The sequence below is a fragment of the Ranitomeya variabilis genome, chromosome 6, assembly GCF_051348905.1.
Source record: "Ranitomeya variabilis isolate aRanVar5 chromosome 6, aRanVar5.hap1, whole genome shotgun sequence".
In the NCBI taxonomy this organism is placed as follows: Eukaryota; Metazoa; Chordata; class Amphibia; order Anura; family Dendrobatidae; genus Ranitomeya; species Ranitomeya variabilis.
The window spans coordinates 26,175,889-26,200,374 of NC_135237.1; the positions used below are offsets into that span (position 1 = coordinate 26,175,889).

The window sequence follows — 24,486 nt, forward strand, 5'->3', positions numbered from 1 at the left end:
CGGAGGCAAAATTGTGGGAGAGGGGCATCTCTAGGGTCCCTATAAATAAGCTCCAGGCCTACCCAGTCATACGGGTTGTCCTATCCATACCATCTAGGGAAAAAGAGAGAGATAACATCAGAAACATACAGGACAGTTGTGAGGACTATCCCGTGGTGCTCAGCAGGGAGGTACTACAACACACAGGCGCTAGTAGGAAGGCTACTGATTTCCACCTGGATAAGGGAACTCTGGATGTGCCTTCGGACCGGCCGGATTCTGCCTACCCTGTGAACGGTACTCGGGACTGTGGACGCTGAAGTCTTCAGTAAAAGGTAAAGAGACTGCAAACTTGTGTGCTCGTTATTTACCGCGCCCTACACCATCACCATCTACACTTCTGGGAAGCCCTGGGGACATACTTCACCTGTGGGAAGGTATACCATCTAGCTGCCATAACATCACCCCAGCGGACCCCTCAGCAGCGTCGGTCATCCTGACCGAATACCACAGGTGGCGTCATGAACACTGTACAAACTACTTCACCTTTAATTGGACGTGATATCCCCCGAACCGAAGGACCCGGAACCGAGTACCCCATTGCCCTGACGTGGGGGTGCTACATTATGCATGTGAAGATGGTCTTGGATGATTTTTACACATTAATCTTGACATTTTGGGCTAGGTGGTGAAAGACTACATGGTGATTTTTCAAAATGGCGACCTCCACTTGCTGGATGGTGTGTTCATCAATAGCAGAGTGGGGTCGCCCTGGAATTGGAGCTGTTTGCACCGAAGTGCGACCACATTTGAGTTGATGATGCCAGTTATTGACTCCATCATATGTTGGGGAATCATCACCATAAACCTCTTTCATCTCATAGAACATCTCCTTTGGTTTGAGGCCTTTCAAGTAAAGGAACTTGATGACTGCTCTGTGTTCCACTGGGTCCATTATCAAACCTCACACCACTTCAGCACCTGTAAAATCCACACCGTTATCAGTTCTGAGTTGCAAATTGGCATGTAACCTACAGAGACTTATATCATTATACATGTGCAGGTTCAGCATCCTGTGATAAAGAGAAGTGGATCAGGGGAAATCAATGGGGATCGATGTAGCAGTGACTGGAATAGCAGAGTTGAGTCAGCAGTGATGCTGCAGTATTACGGGCTGGAATATCTACCTGAATACTCAGGTGGAATCTTGCTGACTGAGCCAGCTTTGAATGACACGGATGGAGAACTTCACCAGAATGTGTCGGGTTGCCATCCAATGTGCAGGAGAAGAGACTGAATGCGCAGGGACAGACCCAAGTGAGTAGCATCTACTAAAGGTATCAAATTATACATTTCCAGATGGAATAATATGGGACATCTGTAACACAGGCTTATGGGAAAAAAAGGATTTTCTAGGATTGTTATTTCATGTGGAATAAAAGTATTACAGTAAGTACAACAGACATGTCAGGAACGGTGACTGATTGCTATAGGGATCTTGTGGATGTAGTAATTAAGGACTGTCCACCAAGGGCCCCCAATCTCATATCTGAGCATTAATCCAAGATTCCCCTAATGTTAAGCATTTCTGTGAATCGCTTGTCCTAATCAGCCGGGGACCTCCCTGAGGATCGCTTCTTCTTAGATAGGAATGCGTGGCCAAGTGCTTAACAAGAGATCAGTGTAGGGGGAGCCGGCGGTGGCCTCCCGGCAGGTGCCCCTGGGCGGCGTTGTCAAGTACACGGAAAAGCTATAAGCAAACCAAAGTCTAATATTGTAATTAGATAATAGATAGATGATAGATAGATAATAGATAGATAATAGATGGATAGATAGATAATAGATTGATAATAGATAGATAGATAGATAATAGATAGATAATAGATGGATAGATAGATAATAGATTGATAGATACATAGATAGATAATAGATACATGATAGATAGATAATAGATAGATAGATGGATAGATAATAGATAGATAGATAGATAGATAGATAGATAATAGATAGATAGATGGATAGATGATAGATAGATAATAGATAGATGGGTAATAGATAGATAGATGGATAGATAGATAGATAGATAGATAGATAATAGATAGATAGATAAATAGATAATAGATAGATAATAGATGGATAGATAGATAGATAATAGATTGATAGATACATAGATAGATAATAGATACATGATAGATAAATAATAGATAGATAGATAGATGGATAGATAATAGATAGATAGATAGATAATAGATAGATAGATGGATAGATGATAGATAGATAGATAGATAATAGATAGATGGGTAATAGATAGATAGATGGATAGATAGATAGATAGATAATAGATAGATAGATAATAGATGGATAGATGATAGATAGATAATAGATAGATGGGTAATAGATAGATAGATGGATATATAGATAGATAGATAGATAATAGATATATAGATAATAGATAGATAGATAATAGATGGATAGATGATAGATAGATAGATAATAGATAGATGGGTAATAGATAGATAGATAATAGATGGATAGATGATAGATAGATAGATAATAGATAGATGGGTAATAGATAGATGGATAGATAGATAATAGATAGATAGATAGATAGATAGATAGATAGATAGATAATAATAATAATAATAATAATAATTTTATTTATATAGCGCCAACATATTCCGCAGCGCTTTACAACTTATAGAGGGGACTTGTACAGACAACAGACATTACAGCATAACAGAAATCACAGTTCAAAACAGATACCAGGAGGAATGAGGGCCCTGCTGCTCGCAAGCTTACAAACTATGAGGAAAAGGGGAGACACGAGAGGTGGATGGTAACAATTGCTTTAGTTATTTGGACCAGCCATAGTGTAAGGCTCGGGTGTTCATGTAAAGCTGCATGAACCAGTTAACTGCCTAAGGGCTGACCCACACGTCCAGATAATTCCGGTACCGGAATAAATCGGTACCGGAGTTATCCGTGTCCGTGTGCCTGGGAACTCACGGAGGCCATACCTGCGGCACACGTGTGCCGCCCGTATGGCGAGTGGGTACCACACGGAGCGTGTGGTACCCACTCTGCATGGTGCTGAAGCTGCGATTCATATCATCCCTGCAGCAACGTTTGCTGCAGGGAAAATATGAAGAATAGTGTTTAAAATAAAGATCCATGTGTCCGCCGCCCCCCCACCCCCTGTGCGCCCCCCCCGCTGGTCAGAAAATACTCACCCGGATCCCCCGTCGGCAGTCGCTCCTTCCTGGTCTGGCCGCGGCTTACTGTATGCGGTCACGTGGGCCCGATCATTTACACTCATGAATAGGCGGCTCCGCCCCTATTGGAGGTGGAGCCACATATTCATGAGTGTAATCGGCCGCATACAGTAGGAGGCGCGGCCAGACCAGGAAGGAGCGACAGCCGACGGGGGATCCGGGTGAGTATTTTCTGACCAGCGGGGGGGGCGCACAGGGGGTGGGGGGGCGGCGGACACATGGATCTTTAGTTTAAACACTATCATTCACATTTTCTCTGTAGCAAACGCTGCTACAGGGAACATATGAATGGCGGCTTCAGCACCATGTGGGGGGGACAGCGCTTACTGTAGCGCTGTCTCCGGCACGCCACACGGACCCCAGATGGAGAATGTCCGTGTGAGGTGCGTGTTTTACACGGACCCATTGACTCTATTGGGTCCGTGTAATCCGTGCGCTCCCACGAACACTGACATGTCTCCGTGTTTGGCACACGGAGACACGGTCCGCACACGGTCCGCACAAAATCAATGACATCTGAACAGATGCATTGATTTTTATGGGTCTACGTGTGTCAGTGTCTCCGGTACGGGAGGAAACTGTCACCTCACGTACCGGAGCCACTGACGTGTGAAACCGGCCTAAGTATGTAACAGTACAGACACAGAGGCTATTAACTGCATAAAGTGTATGAGAACATGATGGAGGAACGTGATTATGTTGTTGTTTTTTATTAATAGGCCACACAGGGATAATTAGGTTAATGCGTTGAGGCGGTAGGCCAATCTGAACAAATGAGTTTTTAGTGCACGCTTAAAACTGTGGGGATTGGGGATTAATTGTATTAACCTAGGTAGTGCATTCCAAAGAATCGGCGCCGCACGTGTAAAGTCTTGGAGACGGGAGTGGGAGGTTCTGATTATTGAGGATGCTAACCTGAGGATAGATAGATAATAGATAGAGAATAGATAGATAGATAGATAGATAGATAGATAGATAGATAGATAGATAATAGATATATAGATAATAGATAGATAGATAATAGATGGATAGATGGATAGATGATAGATAGATAGATAATAGATATATGGGTAATAGATAGATAGATAATAGATGGATAGATGGATAGATGATAGATAGATAGATAATAGATAGATGGGTAATAGATAGATAGATAGATAATAGATAGATAGATAATAGATAGATAATAGAGAGATAGATAATAGATAGATAGATAGATAGATAGATAGATAGATAGATAGTATAGAGAAAAAATGGAAGCCGCACACTACTGTAGTGCAAAAACAGTTAGTTTTCATGTCCGTCCTGCGACGTTTCGGCTTTGTGTGTGTCAGCTTTCTTTTCTTTTTCCAAGTCCTATAGAGAAACCTATAATGAAAAAAACACCAGAAAAAAAAAATCCTACTCAGAAATAAAAATCACACCGACCTTCTCATGGCCACAAGCTAAAACCCATTTTCTGTTGTGTATTTTTTCTTTCACTGTAGACTTTAGTGTAACTTGACAAAACCCCATAAATATGATTTGAGAATTTCGTGCCTTCTGGAAGGAGAGTTCCACAAGAGTAGGAAACCCAAGCCTCCTCTCCTGGAGACCTCCTCCTCCTCCTCCTGCCCTGGATGGATGGATGGTGCAGGCTCTGGAGGAGGGTCCAGCCCAGGGTCCTGTTAGAGGTGGACACTGATTTCCCTGTGATTCCTCCCACACTGGTTACATTGTGTCCCGGCTGCTGTGGGGATTTATTCTGTGCTCCCATCATTTATTATGGGGGTCATCCCTGCCCTAATGTATTCTGCCCTAATCTGGATTATACTGACTGCTCTGCAGACTGGAGACTGTCAGCAAGGTAAGAATGGAATTATAACATTTATCAATATTTATTATATTATTAGTTACTTTCTTACACTTCTTGCTGGTGTTTTACATACTTTTCATCTTCTGAAAGATTCCAGATCAGCAAAATTCGGGTTCCAAAAAAATACTGTAGATTTTTTTTAAGCAGAAAGCCCTTCAGGAAACTCTCTTTGAGGAGTTTTTCATTTACAGTTTTTGATGAGTTTTGTAAGAGTTGGTTTTTTTTCCCCCTGAACCTCTTTTTTTCCAGTCTTCTGATTGGACACTGCCTAGTTTGAAGAGGGGAAAAGAAAAAACTGAGAAAACTCTACATAAGAACAGCAGAGTTAATTGACCTTGAAATGGATAGGAGGAAGAGTCAGGAGTTTTTAGGCATTTTTTTGTTACTTTTTTTTTTGCTCTCCAAAAAACTTTTCCAAAAATTCCATCTATACACATAACATCAGGGTTATTAGACCTGAGATCCGGATGGCTAGTTGCCCACATTACAAATATATGAAGCTAACTGTTACATTGCAGAACTGTCAGGGGTCTCATGGCGACATTGGCCGTGACAAAGGTCGCACGGACAGAGATTGCTCTGCAACATCGCAGTGTGATGCGGTCGCACTGTTACCCTGGGGTAGAACAACTTCAGTTGAGTTTTTTGCAACTTTGTTGCCTCTTCATAGACTGAATTTTGGTTGCGCGACATGTGCCGCTGCCAAAATCCCCGTTTCGCCCCAGTCTAAGCCCGTGTTGGGTTAGGCTTATATTGAGTGTGGGCACAACAGAAAAGTGCAGCCAACATATACAGTATCTATATATATATATATATATATATATATATATATATATATATATATATATATACTGTGTACATTGAGTTCCGACCCTCGGTCACATGACTGAACTGTTCAGCAATTCGTTGTCTTTCTATGGGTGTAATAATTTGTACCATATATACCATTTATAATTTGTATCAAGAACTACACTAAAAACCTTGTATGTTTCCTATGTAATAAAACACATTCACTTACCTACTTTACATAATCCCTTTATAGAGAAGATTTTATCCTTTTGCTGAAATGTCTTTGATCTGTGGGAAAAACATGTTCACTTTTCCTGCAGTGCCACCGCAGGCGAAAAAAGGTATTACACCATTCCCGCGTAAATCAATATCTATGTTCGGAAGAGTTGAGTTTACTTCTATAGGACTGAGACTTGGTGGGAAGTCCTTGTTTGAACGTTACGGTTTTATTTCTTTTTCAACAAAACTATGTAGATATTAAAGAAATTACAGATGTCAATTCCACAAAGTAATGACGCCATTGGAAGGCTAGCTGGAAACTAACCAATTGCAATACTTCAATTCCAAGGCAGATTCCTGGCCATAGAAATCACCAGTAGGGTATGGATGGGCTCCATCTTCTTACTGGTGGGCATTATGGTAACGTCACGAAAAAAAAACATGAAAAATCAGCACTAGACAGAAATGTTACCGTATATGCAAAGATGTGGCACAGTTTTTGAATGCTGGGCGATACTTTAATAAATCTGGCACAATGTAGCAAAGAAATGTAAAAACTTCAACTTCATGATGGACGTCTGTAGGGGTTCCCATTGTTGTGTAAAAAGGTTTATAATCTGCTGCTGATTTTTGTCCGCGCCCTGACAATCATCTGATCGCTGAGGGTTCTGGTTCTTGGAATGTTTCTCTGGCTATACATTTTCCCTGCAGTGACCTCTACAGGAGAAATATGGTATTACAGGAAGAAACGTTACAAATAAAATGTAACCAGGTCATTCATTTGCTGTCCGATATTTCATCACAGAAGTTTATTATTCTCACTATGCTTCTAATTTAGTACAGCTTTTATATAAAAAAGGGAAAACAGATTTACGGAGCTTGCGACCAAGCATGACCCAGCTCCTGCAACCTAAGACCCAAAACAACATCCAGCACAGATCTGTCCAGCTGGGGACTGCAGACACGAGCACGGAGTTTAATAATGGGAGTAGTGTCCTTTTAGTGAAGGGGTGACCCCTGTTTGGTAACATTTGCAATCTAAAAGCTTATCATCTGGCATAATTATTTGCATAATGAAAAGCTCTGCATTTCTCAAAGAAACTTTCTATTTCACTTCCTAGCAGTTTTCAAGATCTCTGCTTGTTGTCAGTTGCATGTTATTCCCAGTGCTAGAGCAGCCTGCCTGTGACATATCACCCTTCCTTCTCTTATAGCCTTTACCTTTTATTTAAGCATTTTTTTAAAGACTTGTTGCAAAAGTATACAAAAATGTATAATATGGTAACAAGTAGACCTGGGATCTGTAACTTATTATCTATCTATTATCTATCTATCTATTATCTATTATCTATCTATCTATCTATCTATCTATCTATCTATCTATCTATCATCTATCTATTATCTATCTATCTATTATCTATCTATTATCTATCTATATATTATCTATCTATCTATCTATCTATCTATCTATCTATCTATCTATCATCTATCTATCTATCTATTATCTATCTATTATCTATCTATCTACCTACCTATCTATCTATCTATTATCTATCTATCATCTATCTATCTATCTATCTATCTATCTATCTATCTATCTATTATCTATCTATCTATCTATCTATTATCTATCTATCTATCTATCTATCTATCTATCTATTATCTATCTATCTATCTATCTATCTATCTATTATCTATCTATCTATCTATCTATCTATCTATCTATCATCTATCTATTATCTATCTATCTATCTATCTATCTATCTATCTATCTGTCTATCTATATAAATATAATTAATTAAAAAATATATACCAGTATATGTTTTAGTTGTTTTTTTTTGCCTGGTGTAAATGCCGCTGTTCTCCTGAGTCTGACGATGTGTTTCTTTCGTCCCTGCGCCTCTCCGTTCCTGAGATACGGCTCTCTCTTCCCTCTATGTTAATCTTGTCTTTTTTAATCAAGTGGGGGTGGTCCTCAAAAAGATTCTCAGGGGAGAGTTAAGGACCACGCCCATTTGGCTAAGAAGACTAGATTTATACAAAGGGAAGAAGTGGCCATATCTCAGGAACGGAGAGGAGCAAGAACTAAAGAAAAACATCGCCGGATTCAGGAGAACAGCGGCATTTACATAATGAAAAAAAAACATATTCATGAAAAGATCCTTTTTAAAGCCATGCACCAGCTAGGCTGCAGTATGAGAATGTGCCAGGATGCAGTTTATTGCACCATTACATGGCCGGCTGCACTTCATGGCTGCACCGCACATGGCCTCTTATCAGACCATTTATCTACAGCTTTGAAGTCCTGGGAATGTTGTGACAAGGGATGTAAACTTTAAGATCCCTGGAGAGAAGAGCCTGGATTGGAGGAAACCTTACATTAATGTTCTTATTATCTAACACATTTATTTGGATAATTAAAAGTCATAGAATTGTGTAATATTCCGTTCATTTCTGCGTCTATTCCCCGGGGTTTTCAGGATCTCTGCTTGCTGTCAGTAAGAATCTTCATCATTTACTTATAGCGAATGAAAATCTTTGCACATTTCCAACCCAAATCTGCTTCATTATTTGTTCTTATCCTTTTTGGTTATTAGTGGGAAATTGTAGAATCATAGAGCTAAGTTTGCAGTCGTCTGAGAAAAATACATGTAAGAAAATACAAATGTATCACATATCCCTCATGATGAACAACTTTCCAAATGTAAATAAAAATATCCTTTACATTATGCAATTTTTTTTGTGTAAGCAATTAAGAAAAAAAAAATGGAAGGATTAGAGACGCTTGTTTCCTTTTAACAACAACACTCCTTGTGGCCTGGAGTGGTATTACATGTAAAACTTTGTATTTATATTATAAATAAGTAATTGGTGAATATTAATAGCTAATAATGCTTTATCTTAGGTGAAAGACAAGTGAAATATCTATAGTTAACTCAGACAAACATAAGGGAAGTCAGATATGGCCTCCTAGTCTTATTTGGGTAGTTGAGAATGAGACGTTTTTCTCTGTTTTTTATCAGGTGTCAGCCAACAACAAAGCTGCAGATTCCCCTTTACTCACCTTCTGACCCCCAACTTGCCCGCCATCTGATTGCTTTGCAATAATTGATTGATCTTTTCCTAGGGAGGTCATGGAGACTGAGAGTTGTAGAAACCAGAGACTGAAGGGGTGAAGCGTTGCCCATCACCAGGCTCAGGCCCCCGCCTAAGGCGGAGATGTCAGAAGACCCCATTAACCTTGCTCACCCTACAGATATAGCAGACATTACCAGACTGTAGATCTAATATTTTGGGTAGTTGTACATAAAGAATGATTAATAAATTCAAATAAGTCAGAAAGTAAGGACACCCCACTAAAGGACATATTCATACTGATCTGGATAGAAAAGTGCTACCCTTTCCCATACAGTACAGAAGAGGTGCATGGATATACACAAGCCCGATGGAAGCTGTACGGACATATGCAAGTCCAACCGAGGCCAAAAGGATGCTCTCTCGTCTGACAGCAAATACCAGAACGGAGCTTTGTAAATATATTTGACATTACACTTGTAGCTTTTCCTTGTGTCGCAGTGTGCACAGGGCCCGACCACAGTGTGCACAGGGCCCGACCACAGTGTGCACAGGGCCTGATCATAGTGTGCACAGGACCCAACCGCTGTGTGCACAGGGCCCGACCACACTGCGCACAGGGCCCAACCATAGTGCGCACAGGGCCCGACCACTGTGTGCACAGGGCCCGACCACTGTGTGCACAGGGCCCGACCACTGTGTGCACAGGGCCCGACCACAGTGGGCACAGGGCCCGACCACAGTGCGCACAGGGCCCGACCACAGTGCGCACAGGGCCTGACCACAGTGTGCACAGGGCCTGATCATAGTGTGCACAGGACCCGACCGCTGTGTGCACAGGGCCTGACCATAGTGTGCACAGGGCCCGACCACACTGCGCACAGGGCCCAACCATAGTGTGCACAGGGCCCGACCACTGTGTGCACAGGGCCCGACCACAGTGTGCACAGGGCCCGACCACAGTGCGCACAGGGCCTGACCATAGTGTGCACAGGGCCTGATCATAGTGTGCACAGGGCCCGACCACAGTGTGCACAGGGCCCGACCATAGTGTGCACAGGACCTGACCGCTGTGTGCACAGGGCCCAACCACAGTGCGCACAGGGCCCGAGCACACTGCGCACAGGGCCCGACCACAGTGTGCACAGGGCTCGACCACTGTGTGCACAGGGCCCGACCATAGTGTGCACAGGGCCCGACCATAGTGTGCACAGGGCCCGACCACAGTGTGCACAGGGCCCGACCACTGTGTGCACAGGGCCTGACCATAGTGTGCACAGGGCCCGACCACAGTGTTCACAGGGCCCGACCACAGTGTGCACAGGGCCCGACCACAGTGTGCACAGGGCCGGACCATAGTGTGCACAGGGCCCGACCACAGTGTTCACAGGGCCCGACCACAGTGTGCACAGGGCCCGACCACAGTGTGCACAGGGCCTGACCATAGTGTGCACAGGGCCCGACCATAGTGTGCACAGGGCCCGACCATAGTGTGCACAGGGCCCGACCATAGTGTGCACAGGGCCCGACCACAGTGTTCACAGGGCCCGACCACTGTGTGCACAGGGCCCGACCACAGCGTGCACAGGACCCGACCACAGCGTGCACAGGGTCCGACCACAGCGTGCACAGGGCCCGACCACAGCGTGCACAGGGCCCGACCACAGTGCACAGGGCCCGACCACAGTGTGCACAGGGCCCGACCACAGTGTGCACAGGGCCCGACCACAGTGTGCACAGGGCCCGACCACAGTGTGCACAGGGCCCGACCACAGTGTGCACAGGGCCCGACCACAGTGTGCACAGGGCCTGACCACACTGCGCACAGGGCCCGACCACTGTGTGCAGTGTGCACAGGGCCTGACCATAGTGTGCACAGGACCCGACCGCTGTGTGCACAGGGCCCAACCACAGTGCGCACAGGGCCCGAGCACACTGCGCACAGGGCCCGACCACAGTGTGCACAGGGCTCGACCACTGTGTGCACAGGGCCGACCATAGTGTGCACAGGGCCCGACCATAGTGTGCACAGGGCCCGACCACAGTGTGCACAGGGCCCGACCACTGTGTGCACAGGGCCCGACCACAGTGTTCACAGGGCCCGACCACAGTGTGCACAGGGCCCGACCACAGTGTGCACAGGGCCTGACCATAGTGTGCACAGGACCCGACCGCTGTGTGCACAGGGCCCGACAGCAGTGTGCACAGGGCCCGACCACAGTGTGCACAGGGCCCGACCACAGTGTGCCCAGGGCCTGACCATAGTGTGCACAGGGCCCGACCGCTGTGTGCACAGGCCTGACCATAGTGTGCACAGGACCCGACCGCTGTGTGCACAGGGCCCGACCACCAGTGTGCACAGGGCCTGACCATAGAGTGCACAGGGCCCGACCACAGTGTGCACAGGGCCTGACCATAGTGTGCACAGGGCCCGACCACAGTGTTCACAGGGCCCGACCACAGTGTGCACAGGGCCCGACCACAGTGTGCACAGGGCCTGACCATAGTGTGCACAGGACCCGACCGCTGTGTGCACAGGGCCCGACAGCAGTGTGCACAGGGCCCGACCACAGTGTGCACAGGGCCCGACCACAGTGTGCCCAGGGCCTGACCATAGTGTGCACAGGGCCCGACCGCTGTGTGCACAGGCCTGACCATAGTGTGCACAGGACCCGACCGCTGTGTGCACAGGGCCCGACCACCAGTGTGCACAGGGCCTGACCATAGAGTGCACAGGGCCCGACCACAGTGTGCACAGGGCCTGACCATAGTGTGCACAGGGCCCGACTGCTGTGCTGTTAGTTATAGGCATGCAGCAAGGCTCACTTTGGGCTGAAAGTCATTCCTCTGACAAATGGTCTCATATGATCCTCAATCCTCCAGTGAAGAAGTCAGATTGGATTCTATGGTGGCCGGCTGTCTGGGCCCCGATGCAGCAATGTACAGCACGTCTGCCACCATCCTTTATTGTGCTGGCATCAGGCTCTCAAAATGTTGTCTTATCTTTTTTGCCAAGTATGTCTTCTCTGGCCAGAGATATCTATGTTTGTCTCCTGTGTCTGGGATACGTTGCTCCATTCTGCCGTTTCTTTGATTTTCACCGATAAGCTTCAAGCTCTAATGTAGCTTCTAGAGTCAGTTAAGTGTCTTCTGTGCCACCAGGGAATTGGTCACAGTAAATCCACTATACAACCAGAGAACACATTAAAATAGATCCACTATGCCACTAGGTAATAGGTCACAATGGATCTACTATACCACTAGGGAATAGGTCAAAGTGGATCTACTATATCACTAGGGAATCCAGCTATACCACCAAGGAAAAGGTTACAGTGGATCCAGCTATACCACCAAGGAAAAGGTTACAGTGGATCCAGCTATACCACCAAGCACAAGGTTACAGTGGATCCAGCTATACCACCAAGGAAAAGGTTACAGTGGATCCAGCTATACCACCAAGGAAAAGGTTACAGTGGATCTAGTTATACCACCAAGGAAAAGGATACAGTGGATCCAGCTATACCACCAAGGAAAAGGTTACAGTGGATCCAGCTATACCACCAAGGAAAAGGTTACAGTGGATCCAGCTATACCACCAAGCACAAGGTTACAGTGGATCCAGCTATACCACCAAGGAAAAGGTTACAGTGGATCCAGCTATACCACCAAGGAAAAGGTTACAGTGGATCCAGCTATACCACCAAGGAAAAGGTTACAGTGGATCCAGCTATACCATCAAGCACAAGGTTACAGTGGATCCAGCTATACCACCAAGGAAAAGGTTACAGTGGATCCAGTTATACCACCAAGGAAAAGGTTTCAGTGGATCCAGCTATACCACCAAGCACAAGGTTACAGTGGATCCAGCTATACCACCAAGAAAAAGGTTACAGTGGATCCAGCTATACCACCAAGGAAAAGGTTACAGTGGATCTAGTTATACCACCATGGAAAAGGTTTCAGTGGATCCAGCTATACCACCAAGGAAAAGGTTACAGTGGATCCAGCTATACCACCAAGATAAAGGTTAGATTGGATCTAGTATACCATCAGTAAATAGGTCACTGTTGATCCACTGTTCCACCAGGGAATGTACAGTAACAGTGGATTGACTATACCACCAAGGAATCGGCCACAGTGGATCCAGTGTACCAACAGTAAATAGGTCACTGTTGATCACCCTTTTCACAAAGGAATAGATCATAGTGGATCCACTATACAAGCAAGGAAGAAAATGTTTTTTTACTGTGAATTTGAATAGAAATCACCAAAACAGCCATTGGTTTGAGCAGGGGCTTATGTTTTATGGCCACAGTCCGGTAGGGGGAGCACATTTATTCATAGTAGACGGTACGGTAATGCTCCAATATACAGACAGCTTAAAAGGGATGCAGTCAAAATGATTGTCTGATATGTCTTAGATACAACAGTCTTTCTGAACAGCAAAAATGAATAGGAGTCAATTATCAGAGAAATGTCACATATTATTACAGTCATCAGAAGGGGTCGAAAATGTCCACTTTCCCCAAAGACCAGAAGGGACATTAGAGCTGCAAAACAAAGCCTCATCTGTATGCATCATGTTAATATCCTGCCTTATCTAGACCTCCAGCTGTATAATAGAACAGTTATTAACTCATCTGACCTTTGATGAAAATGAAATGGCTCTGTTCCTGCTGTCCAAGTCTATACAGCAAAGCTGAAGAGTAAAATACAGAAAACAGTGTCAGCCTATCTATATAACCAGAAATAGGTCACAGCGATCCACTATGACACAAGGGAACAGGGCATAGGGGATCCATTGTGCCACCAGGAAATAGGTAACAGGGGATCGACTATGCTACAAAGGAAGAGCTCACAGTGGATCCACTATACCACCAAGGAATAGATCACAGTAGATCCACTATACCATCAGCAAATACATGACAGTGGATCTGAACCAACATACTATCAGAGAATAGGTGACAGTGGATCCACTATACCACCAAGGAATAGCTCACAGTGGATCCACTATACAGATTGAATCCATAGGAAATGTAGATCACAGGAGAACTTCTTTAACTTCTCAGAAGCTCTTTCCATTGATCATTATACTTTAGTAACTTGCATTTTAGTATCTCAGTCCATTCCTGACGCAGCAGCTGGAATTACCCATTAGTCACAGAGTTTGTACACAAACATAGTCACATTAATACGGGATTTATCCGTCGGTGGCGTCTTGTTGCCAGTCACCATTTACAGCAGAGTCTTCAACTAAACAGTTCAGATCCCACAATGAGGAGGATTAGGGGCTGTAAATAAATCTTGGTTTACAAGATGCAACTGGAAAATGAAGCTGAAGCTGAGCAGCTGTTACTTACAAGATGTGGCCGGGGGAACCGAGAAGGGTATGATGACGACGAGCCGAATACGAGCCCAGGAATAATGGTGACCCTAACGACAGAATGAAGGTTCAGCGCAAAATGTCATGTCACGTTGATCCACCTCAAGTGTAGATATAATGTCAATTCAACAAAATTACCTAAACTAGATAAATGACATTTTAAGATAAGACTCAGAAACCAAAGGCCCGATTCATTACTGCATCTGTGCTTTTATGTCTAACTTTTAGTTGTTTTCATCTGTTTTTGATTTGTGCCAAACACATCTGTCAATTGACACCTATTTTGAAGTCTATTTTCCACTTTATTTGTGTTTTTTGCTCTGTTCCCCTTTGCGGGCAGAATTTTTATAACCAAAATGTTTGTGGGCGATGTATTTTTTCTGGTGTCTGCTTCCATTATTGTGGTTCTTTGGAGTCAGAGTCAGTTGCAGATGATATGGTGCTTAGAATGCGGTCATTTCTAGATTACATAATGCTTAGTCTGATGTCAGTTGCTGATTATATGGTGCTTAGTCTGGTGTCAGTTGCCAGAAGGGCCTGTCTGGGCTGCCTTGTCTACTATGTTGTTAACAGAATGGGCGTTCTCAAGACACCCTTACTGTTAAGAGTTGTGATGAAGCACAAACACGTGACTCTGTCAATTAACACAGCAGGTCTCTGGCATCATTAGAAATATTGGTCTTGTAGTAAATCTTACTTTCCTCTATCCATGGTAATATTAGTAATATATCCCATCTAGTGCTTGGGGACAGTGACAGCATGGGCCTGTGTGATTTCAAATGCCAGGGCTAAATTTCAGTCCCAGTCCGTACCTGGTTGCAGGTGATATGATGCTTAGTCTGGTGTCAGTTGCAGGTGATATGGTTCTTAGTCTGGTGTCAGTTGCAGGTGATATGGTTCTTAGTCTGCGTCAGTTGCAGATGATATGGTGCTTAGTCTGCGTCAGTTGCAGGTGATATGGTGCTTAGTCAGTGTCAGTTGCAGATGATATGATGCTTAGTTGGTGTCAGTTGAAGATGATATGGTGCTTAGTCTGGTGTCAGTTGTAGGTGATATGGTGATTAGTCGGTGACAGTTGCAGATGATATGATGCTTAGTCCGTGTCAGTTGCAGGTGATATGGTGCTTAGTCTGGTGTCAGTTGAAGGTGATATGGTGCTTAGTCTGGTGTCAGTTGCAGGTGATATGGTGCTTAGTCGGTGCCAGTTGCAGGTGATATGGTGCTTAGTCGGTGTCAGTTGCAGGTGATATGGTGCTCAGTCGGTGTCAGTTGAAGGTTATATGGTGCTTAGTCTGGTGTCAGTTGCAGGTGATACAGTGCTTAGTTGGTGTCAGTTGCAGATTATATGGTGCTTAGTCGGTGTCAGTTGCAGGTGATATGGTGCTTAGTCGGTGTCAGTTGCAGGTGATATGGTGCTCAGTCGGTGTCAGTTGAAGGTTATATGGTGCTTAGTCTGGTGTCAGTTGCAGGTGATATAGTTCTTAGTTTGGTGTCAGCTGCAGGTGATATGGTGCTTAGTATGGTGTCAGTTGCAGGTGATATAGTTCTTAGTCTGGTGTCAGTTGCAGGTGATATGGTGCTTAGTCTGGTGTCAGTTGCAGGTGATACGGTTCTTAGTCTGGTGTCAGTTGTAGATTATATGGTTCTTAGTCTGGTGTCAGTTGCAGGTGATATAGTTCTTAGTTTGGTGTCAGTTGCAGGTGATATGGTGCTTAGTCTGGTGTCAGTTGCAGGTGATATGGTCCATAGTCTAGTGTCAGGTGCAGGTAATATGGTTGGTGTTAGCTGTAGGTCATATGGTTCTTAATCTGGTGTCAGTTGCAGGTGATATGGTGCTTAGTCTGGTGTCAGTTGCAGGTGATATGGTGCTTAGTCTGGTGTCAGTTGCAGGTGATATGGTCCATAGTCTAGTGTCAGATGCAGGTAATATGGTTGGTGTTAGCTGTAGGTCATATGGTTCTTAGTTTGGTGTCAGTTGCAGGTGATATAGTTCTTAGTTTGGTGTCAGTTGCAGGTGATATGGTGCTTAGTCTGGTGTCAGTTGCAGGTGATATGGTCCATAGTCTAGTGTCAGGTGCAGGTAATATGGTTGTTGTTAGCTGTAGGTCATATGGTTCTTAGTCTGGTGTCAGTTGTAGGTGATATGGTGCTTAGTCTGGTGTCAGTTGCAGGTGATATGGTCCATAGTCTAGTGTCAGGTGCAGGTAATATGGTTGTTGTTAGCTGTAGGTCATATGGTTCTTAGTCTGGTGTCAGTTGTAGGTGATATGGTGCTTAGTCTGGTGTCAGTTGCAGGTGATATGGTGCTTAGTCTGGTGTCAGTTGCAGGTGATATGGTCCATAGTCTAGTGTCAGGTGCAGGTAATATGGTTGTTGTTAGCTGTAGGTCATATGGTTCTTAGTCTGGTGTCAGTTGTAGGTGATATGGTGCTTAGTCTGGTGTCAGTTGCAGGTGATATGGTGCTTAATCTGGTGTCAGTTGCAGGTGATATGGTCCATAGTCTAGTGTCAGGTGCAGGTAATATGGTTGGTGTTAGCTGTAGGTCATATGGTTCTTAGTCTGGTGTCAGTTGTAGGTGATATGGTGCTTAGTCTGGTGTTAGTTGTGGGTGATATGGTTCTTAGTCTGGTGTCAGATGCAGGTGATATGTTTCTTAGATAAAAGATCATTTCACCTGATGAATGAGCATTTTGCTTGTCCATCGGGTGGTTGACAGTCTCTTTATGCAAGATCATCATGAAACAAGCAATTCTAAGAACATTCGTTTCATCTGCAAGTGCTGCGGCTCTCAGCCATGGTGGGTGAACTAGCTCTGTGCTTAGTGCAACTTTGTAGTCATATTGTGACATCTTGCTTTTAATAGGCACAGAATAATATCTGCATCTACCAGTGACTTCAGGGCCACATGTGGAGATGCTTTATGGCATTTTCGATATCTGGTGGTGGTAACGCTTGTATGTGAGAACATTGTAATTCTATAGTTTACCATTATTAGGTGTAATCCAATGAAAGACTAGAACAGTAATGGGGAAATCAAAGTGCTGTTCTTGCCCTGAATCTCTATTACAATAAGTTCATGTTGCATTTTGGCTCACTAATTCTTCATATACAGTGCAGCCACATCACCTATATACAGTGCAACCACATCACCTATATTCAGTGCAGCCAAATGTCCTCTATATACAGTGCAGCCACATCACCTATATACAGTGCAACCACATCACCTATATTCAGTGCAGCCAAATGTCCTCTATATACAGTGCAGCCACATCACCTATATACAGAGCAACCACATCACCTATATACAGTGCAGCCAAATATCCTCTATATACAGCGTCATCTGTGTGGTTCTGTTTTACCGTCCATCATTTTAACATCGTAAACAGGGCAGAATGCAATACTGCTATATGTCAAAAACAATATGACAAAATCTGCAAACTGGGAATCGGACGCAGATGTGAACATAGCCGAAGGCTGATTAATATGGCAGGAAAGATTAGAGAAAAAGCAATTCCAAAGTTTCCAAGCTCTTTTCACCTCTTTCGCAGAGTTCTGCATTGTTTGAGCTAAACTGTTTGTTAAGAATCGCTGCCTGATAAATCCATTTAAAAAGTTAAAGCTGTTAATCAATACATCCTTGATGACTTAATAATAATAATAATAATCTTTATTTATATAGCGCCAACATATTCCGCAGCGCTTTACAGTTTAACAGCTTCAAACACAACAGTCATAAGTAACAATGTTAACAATACAATAATTAAAGCAACACAAGATGACCCTGCTCATGAGAACTTACAATCTACACGCGATACGTGTATACGGTGCAGCCACATATCCTTGATATATAGTGCAGCCACATCTCCTCGATATACAGTACAGACCAAAAGTTTGGACACACCTTCTCATTTAAAGATTTTTCTGTATTTTCATGACTATGAAAATTGTACATTCACACTGAAGGCATCAAAACTATGACTTAACACATGTGGAGTTATATAATTAACAAAAAGTGTGAATAACTGAAAATATGTCTTATATTCTAGGATCTTCAAAGTAGCCACCTTTTGCTTTGATGACTGCTTTGCACACTCTTGGCATTCTCTTGATGAGCTTCAAGAGGTAGTCACCGGGAATGGTTTTCACTTCACAGGTGTGCCCTGTCAGGTTTAATAAGTGGGATTTCTTGCCTTATAAATGGGGTTGGGACCATCAGTTGTGTTGTGCAGAAGTCTGGTGGATACACAGCTGATAGTTCTACTGAATAGACTGTTAGAATTTGTATTATGGCAAGAAAAAAACAGCTAAGTAAAGAAAAACGAGTGGCCATCATTACTTTAGGAAATGAAGGTCAGTCAGTCCGTAAAATTGGGAAAACTTTGAAAGTGTCCCCAAGTGCAGTGGCAAAAACCATCAAGCGCTACAAAGAAACTGGCTCACATGAGGACCTCCCCAGGAAAGGAAGACCAAGAGTCACCTCTGCTTCTGAGGATAAGTTTATCCGAGTCACCAGCCTCAGAAATCGCAGGTTAACAGCAGCTCAGATTAGAGACCAGGTCAATGCCACACAGAGTTCTAGCAGCAGACACATCTCTACAACAACTGTTAAGAGGAAACTTTGTGCAGCAGGCCTTCATGGTAAAATAGCTGCTAGGAAACCACTGCTAAGGACAGGTAACAAGGAGAAGAGACTTGTTTGGGCTAAAGAACACAAGGAATGGACATTAGACCAGTGGAAATCTGTGCTTTGGTCTGATGAGTCCAAATTTGAGATGTTTGGTTCCAACCACCGTGTCTTTGTGCAAGGCAGAAAAGGTGAACGGATGGACTCTACATGCCTGGTTCCCACCGTGAAGCATGGAGGAGGATGTGTAATGGTGTGGGGGTGCTTTGCTGGTGACACTGTTGGGGATTTATTCAAAATTGAAGGCATACTGAACCAGCATGGCTACCACAGCATCTTGCAGCGGCATGCTATTCCATCCGGTTTGCGCTTAGTTGGACCATCATTTATTTTTCAACAGGACAATGACCCCAAACACCCCTCCAGGCTGTGTAAGGGCTATTTGACCAAGAAGGAGAGTGATGGGGTGCTACGCCAGATGACCTGGCCTCCACAGTCACCAGACCTGAACCCAATCGAGATGGTTTGGGGTGAGCTGGACCGCAGAGTGAAGGCAAAAGGGCCAACAAGTGCTAAGCATCTCTGGGAACTCCTTCAAGACCATTTCTGGTGACTACCTCTTGAAGCTGATCAAGAGAATGCCAAGATTGTGCAAAGCAGTCATCAAAGAAAAAGGTGGCTACTTTGAAGAACCTAGAATATAAGACATAATTTCAGTTGTTTCACACTTTTTTGTTAAGTATATAATTCCACATGTGTTAATTCATAGTTTTGATGCCTTCAGTGTGAATGTACAATTTTTATAGTCATGAAAATACAGAAAAATCTTTAAATGAGAAGGTGTGTCCAAACTTTTGGTCTGTACTGTATACTGCAGCCACATATCCTCGATATATAGTGCAGCCACATCTCCTCGATATATAGTGCAGCCACATCTCCTCGATATATAGTGCAGCCACATCTCCTCGATATATAGTGCAGCCACATCTCCTCGATATATAGTGCAGCCACATCTCCTCGATATATAGTGCAGCCACATATCCTCGATATATAGTGCAGCCACATATCCTCGATATATAGTGCAGCCACATATCCTCGATATATAGTGCAGCCACATATCCTCGATATATAGTGCAGCCACATATCCTCGATATATAGTGCAGCCACATATCCTCAATATATAATGCAGCCACATATCCTCAATATATAATGCAGCCACATATCCTCGATATATAATGCAGCCACATATCCTCGATATATAATGCAGCCACATATCCTCGATATATAGTGCAGCCACATATCTACAATATTCAGTGCAGTCACATCAGGCTATATAAAATGCAATCATATGTCCCTCATATACAGTACAGTGCAGAAACGTACTTCATATACAGTGCCGCCACATTACCATCATATACAGAGTGGCCGCATGTCACTTGTATACAGAGCAGCCATATGCTCCTTATGGTATAGTGCAGTCACTTGTCACCAATATACAGAGCAATCACATGTCCTCCCTGTACAGTGAAGACAAATGTTTATTATATACAGTCCAGCCTCATGTAATTTATATACAGTATAATGAAGTCATATTTCCCCCATAAGTGTAAACCTTTACTAGAGAAAAAAGGAGGTAGATCCAGCACTTCAAATAAAATCCCAAATTTTTATTTCCATGAATTAAAAAATGATTCCAGGAAAAATTCACATTCTATAATGGATGAATCATTTTGGGGTCCTCTGCACTCGGGGTCATACTGGCCCACCAGAGAACCGGAGGATTCTCTGTTGGGCCCAGGCACTGACACCTGCTGGCATACTGGCCTGCAGCTGCCTAAGGCCCTCGCTGCTCTAGGGGCCCCCAGCCAGTGGCTACGGGGCCCCTGAGTCAAGGGGACCCGCCCTGTGTCAGTGGAGCAGCAGTGAGTGACAGGAAGCCACGCCTGTCCCCGCTGCTAAAGAGAAATTAATATTCACGCTTCTCCACACCCCCATGCTTTGTGTGTGAGTGTGAGAGAGTGGTGCGGTGTTGTGTGTGTGTTTCTGGTGCTGTGTTTTGTGTGTGTGGAGCGCCCGCTAGGACCGTGGGGTACTCGGAACCGGACAACTTCTTAAAGGGATGTGTCACGGTGGCAGTGACCCGGTCAGTGGCCCTGGGCGTCCAATAAAAGGGGAAAAGTATTTGGGAGTAAAGTCTATGGTAGTAGTGTTCATGATGCCACCTGTGGAACTCGGCCAGGGATGGCCGACGCTGCTTAAAGGGGTCCTCTGGGGATGATGATGTTGCAGCAGAGGTGGAATAGTTCCCCACAGGTAGAGCTTAGTCCCCAGGGCTCCCAGTGTAGTTGGTAAGGATTATAGATGGTGAAGTGCAGGAAAGAATTAGAAGACACAAGGTTGCAGTCTCTTTACCTTTTACTGGTAGTATGCAGCCACAGTCCAGGGTATGGATCATTGGTGATGGTGAGCCTGAAAGCGATTCGGAATCCCCCTAGCCAGGTGGGATTGGAAGCCATCCTTACTGCGCTGTGGGGTGCATCCCTTGCTGGCTGAGGCTTTGCACAAGGTCCTCTCTTTCTCTCTGTCCTATTAGTAGGACAATATCTGTATGGCAGCCAACTCAAGCCTTTTTACTGGTGTCCCTATGTGCTGTGACTCCGGGCTCTATATTCTGCTGTGCCTTCGGATGTAATGATGGACAGGTGACTGAATCACCAGCCCGCCAGTTTCTGCTGTGGGGCATACAGTTACCCCCTCAACCTCAGAATTCTGGCTTCCGGTTCCTTGTGTTGATTCTGGAGTGAGCCTTCTCGCAGCTCCACTCCCAGTATCTTTCCTCTCCTTTGCCCCTTCTCCCCTCACAGTCTGCTCTGTCAGGAGCTGCAGAATCACGTGTCTGCACGGCTCCAGCTCTCCTCTCGAACTGACTACCTAACTCCTCCAGCCAGAATATATAGGGAAGCCACCCACAAACTCAGATCAGATCAGATCAGAGCTCCCCCTTCTCTCCTGGAGTCAGAACATTGTTGTGTGAACATGTCACCTGTTAAATGGATCATTCCTCGCTTCCAGGCATGGCATCACCCTCTCCGTGAGAAAGGTAATACCACTGTAACAACCGGCTTCCTGGGGTGTCACATGTGTGTGCGAGTGAGAGACAGTGGTACAGTGCTGTGTGTGTGTGTATTGGAGATTGGCAATGATCGGGTGGTGGGGAAGGACAATGGGGTGGTGGAAAAGGAGGCAATGATGGAGGTGATGAAATGGGCAATGATGGGGTGGTGGGGAATGAGGCAATGATGGAGGTGGTGAAATGGACAATGATGGGTTTGGTGGGGAAGAAGGCAATGATGGTTGTGGTGGAAAGGACAATGATGGTGGTGGGGGGAGGCAATGGTGGAGTTGGTGAAATGGGCAATGATGGGGGTGTTGAAATGGGCAATGATGGGGGTGGTGGGGGAGAAAGCAATGATGGTTGTGGTGTAAAGTACAATGATGGTAGTGGTGGAAAAGACAATGGTGGTGGTGGAATGGGCAATGATGGGGGTTGTGGGGGAGAAGGCAATGATGGAGGTGGTGGAAAGGGCAATGATAGGGGTGTTGGGTGAGAAGGCAATGATGGGGGCGGAAGGGGAGAACAATGATGAAGGTGGAGAGAGGCTGCATTATACCCTATGAGGGGGGATGCATTATACTTTATGAGGGGGTTACATTATATTCTGTGGGGGGGACTGCATTATTCTCACATTATATTCTGGGAGGCTACATCATACTATAAGAGGGGCAGCATTATGCCCTATGATGGGGCTACAGTATACTCTATGGGGGGGCTGCATTATACTATGTGAGGGGGCTGCATTATGCCCTGTGAGGGAGCTACATTATATTCTATAATGGGGAGAACAATGATGGAGGTGGAGAGGGGCTGCATTATACCCTATGAGGGGGGATGCATTATACTTTATGAGGGGGTTACATTATATTCTGTGGGGGGGACTGCATTATTCTCACATTATATTCTGGTAGGCTACATCATACTATAAGAGGGGCAGCATTATGCCCTATGATGGGGCTACAGTATACTCTATTGGGGGCTGCATTATACTATGTGAGGGGGGCTGCATTATACCCTGTGAGGGAGCTACATTATATTCTATGGAGGGGACTGCATTTTACCTTATGAGGGGGTTGCATTATATTTTGTGGGGAGGCTGCATTGTATTCTATGAGAGGGGGTTGCATTATATTATTTGAGGGGGGCTACATTATTTTATGAGGGGGGCTACATTATTTTATGAGGGGGGCTACATTATATTCTATGAGGAGGCTACTTTATATTCTATGAGGGGGCTACCCCAACCCCTGCTACATAATTAACATGTGTACAACCTTATATTATGCCCTGGTGTTTTACTGCACAATTGGTGGTCTTGTATTTATTTCTATGTAGCTACATAGTGGGCCCCAAGAATGATTTTCTTTGGTGGGCCCAAGGAGCTCCAGTCCGACGCTGTGTGCCCTTGTGGACAGGTGAGACGATCATACCCCGCCATCGTGCAGCATTATACTTTGTATGGAGCATTAACATTCTTGCTGCAGTCAGACAGATATCATGGGCGCTGCTTCCAATCTGCAGCCGGATTATTGTTACCAGATGCAGCGTTATCTGCCATTGTTATTCTGCAAGGTGACTGCACAATCTGCGGACAGGGCCTTATATATGGGAAGGGGACCCCCGTCCAGATGTCTCCTCCATGTGTTTCCAGTTATGTATTTATCAAAGAGTTTGAAAAAGTAACAAAAACAATTACAGTGAAGTGTAGGGTAACGGAGGCGCAGCCATGGCCCCATCTGTATGTGCTTAGCGTGTTCTTCCCGGGTCCGCGCGCTCGCTCCAGGCTCTCCGGTAAGGTTTCCTCCCACGCTCCACAACTTCACTTCTTTCTATGTTTGTCCTAGGAACTAAACTCAAAGTAGAAGCTGCAAACAATCCGGAACATGCATAAGATGTGACACGAATAAATACAGGGATTCTCCATTTTTCCTACAAGGCCTCCTCCTATTTCTATATTTTGCATTAACCCTTTAAAGTCATTTTTTTCCCCATTCTTTCAAAACGCATACCATGCAAAGTACTGAAAAATGGTGGAAAATACCATGTGGAGCAAACTAGTTTTTATGGCATTCATTGTGCTTTAAAAATCACTTAAAAATGACTGAAATGTATGATTCTCCGGATTAGAGCACTGTGAACTTTATTTTATTTCTTTAAAATTATTATTATTTTAT

The 24,486-nt window shown here is 44.5% G+C and overlaps 1 protein-coding gene and 1 long non-coding RNA gene across 2 annotated transcripts in view; one reads left to right on the top strand and one right to left on the bottom strand.

Moving 5' to 3' along the window:
* The first annotated feature begins 4,762 nt into the window (after nt 1-4,762).
* Nucleotides 4,763-24,486, top strand: part of VWDE (von Willebrand factor D and EGF domains) — a 103,042-nt gene continuing 83,318 nt past the window's right edge. The window contains exon 1 of the mRNA XM_077268091.1: nt 4,763-5,097. Coding sequence (XP_077124206.1) covers nt 5,016-5,097 — 82 coding nt within the window. The 5' untranslated portion in view covers nt 4,763-5,015. The remainder of the gene's footprint in view (nt 5,098-24,486) is intronic.
* On the bottom strand, nt 6,420-14,608 carry LOC143783378 (uncharacterized). Its single transcript, XR_013217139.1, has 3 exons — nt 14,550-14,608; nt 13,835-13,888; nt 6,420-6,831 (listed from the first exon to the last, which is right to left on the bottom strand). It is a non-coding gene; the product is annotated as an uncharacterized LOC143783378 (long non-coding RNA).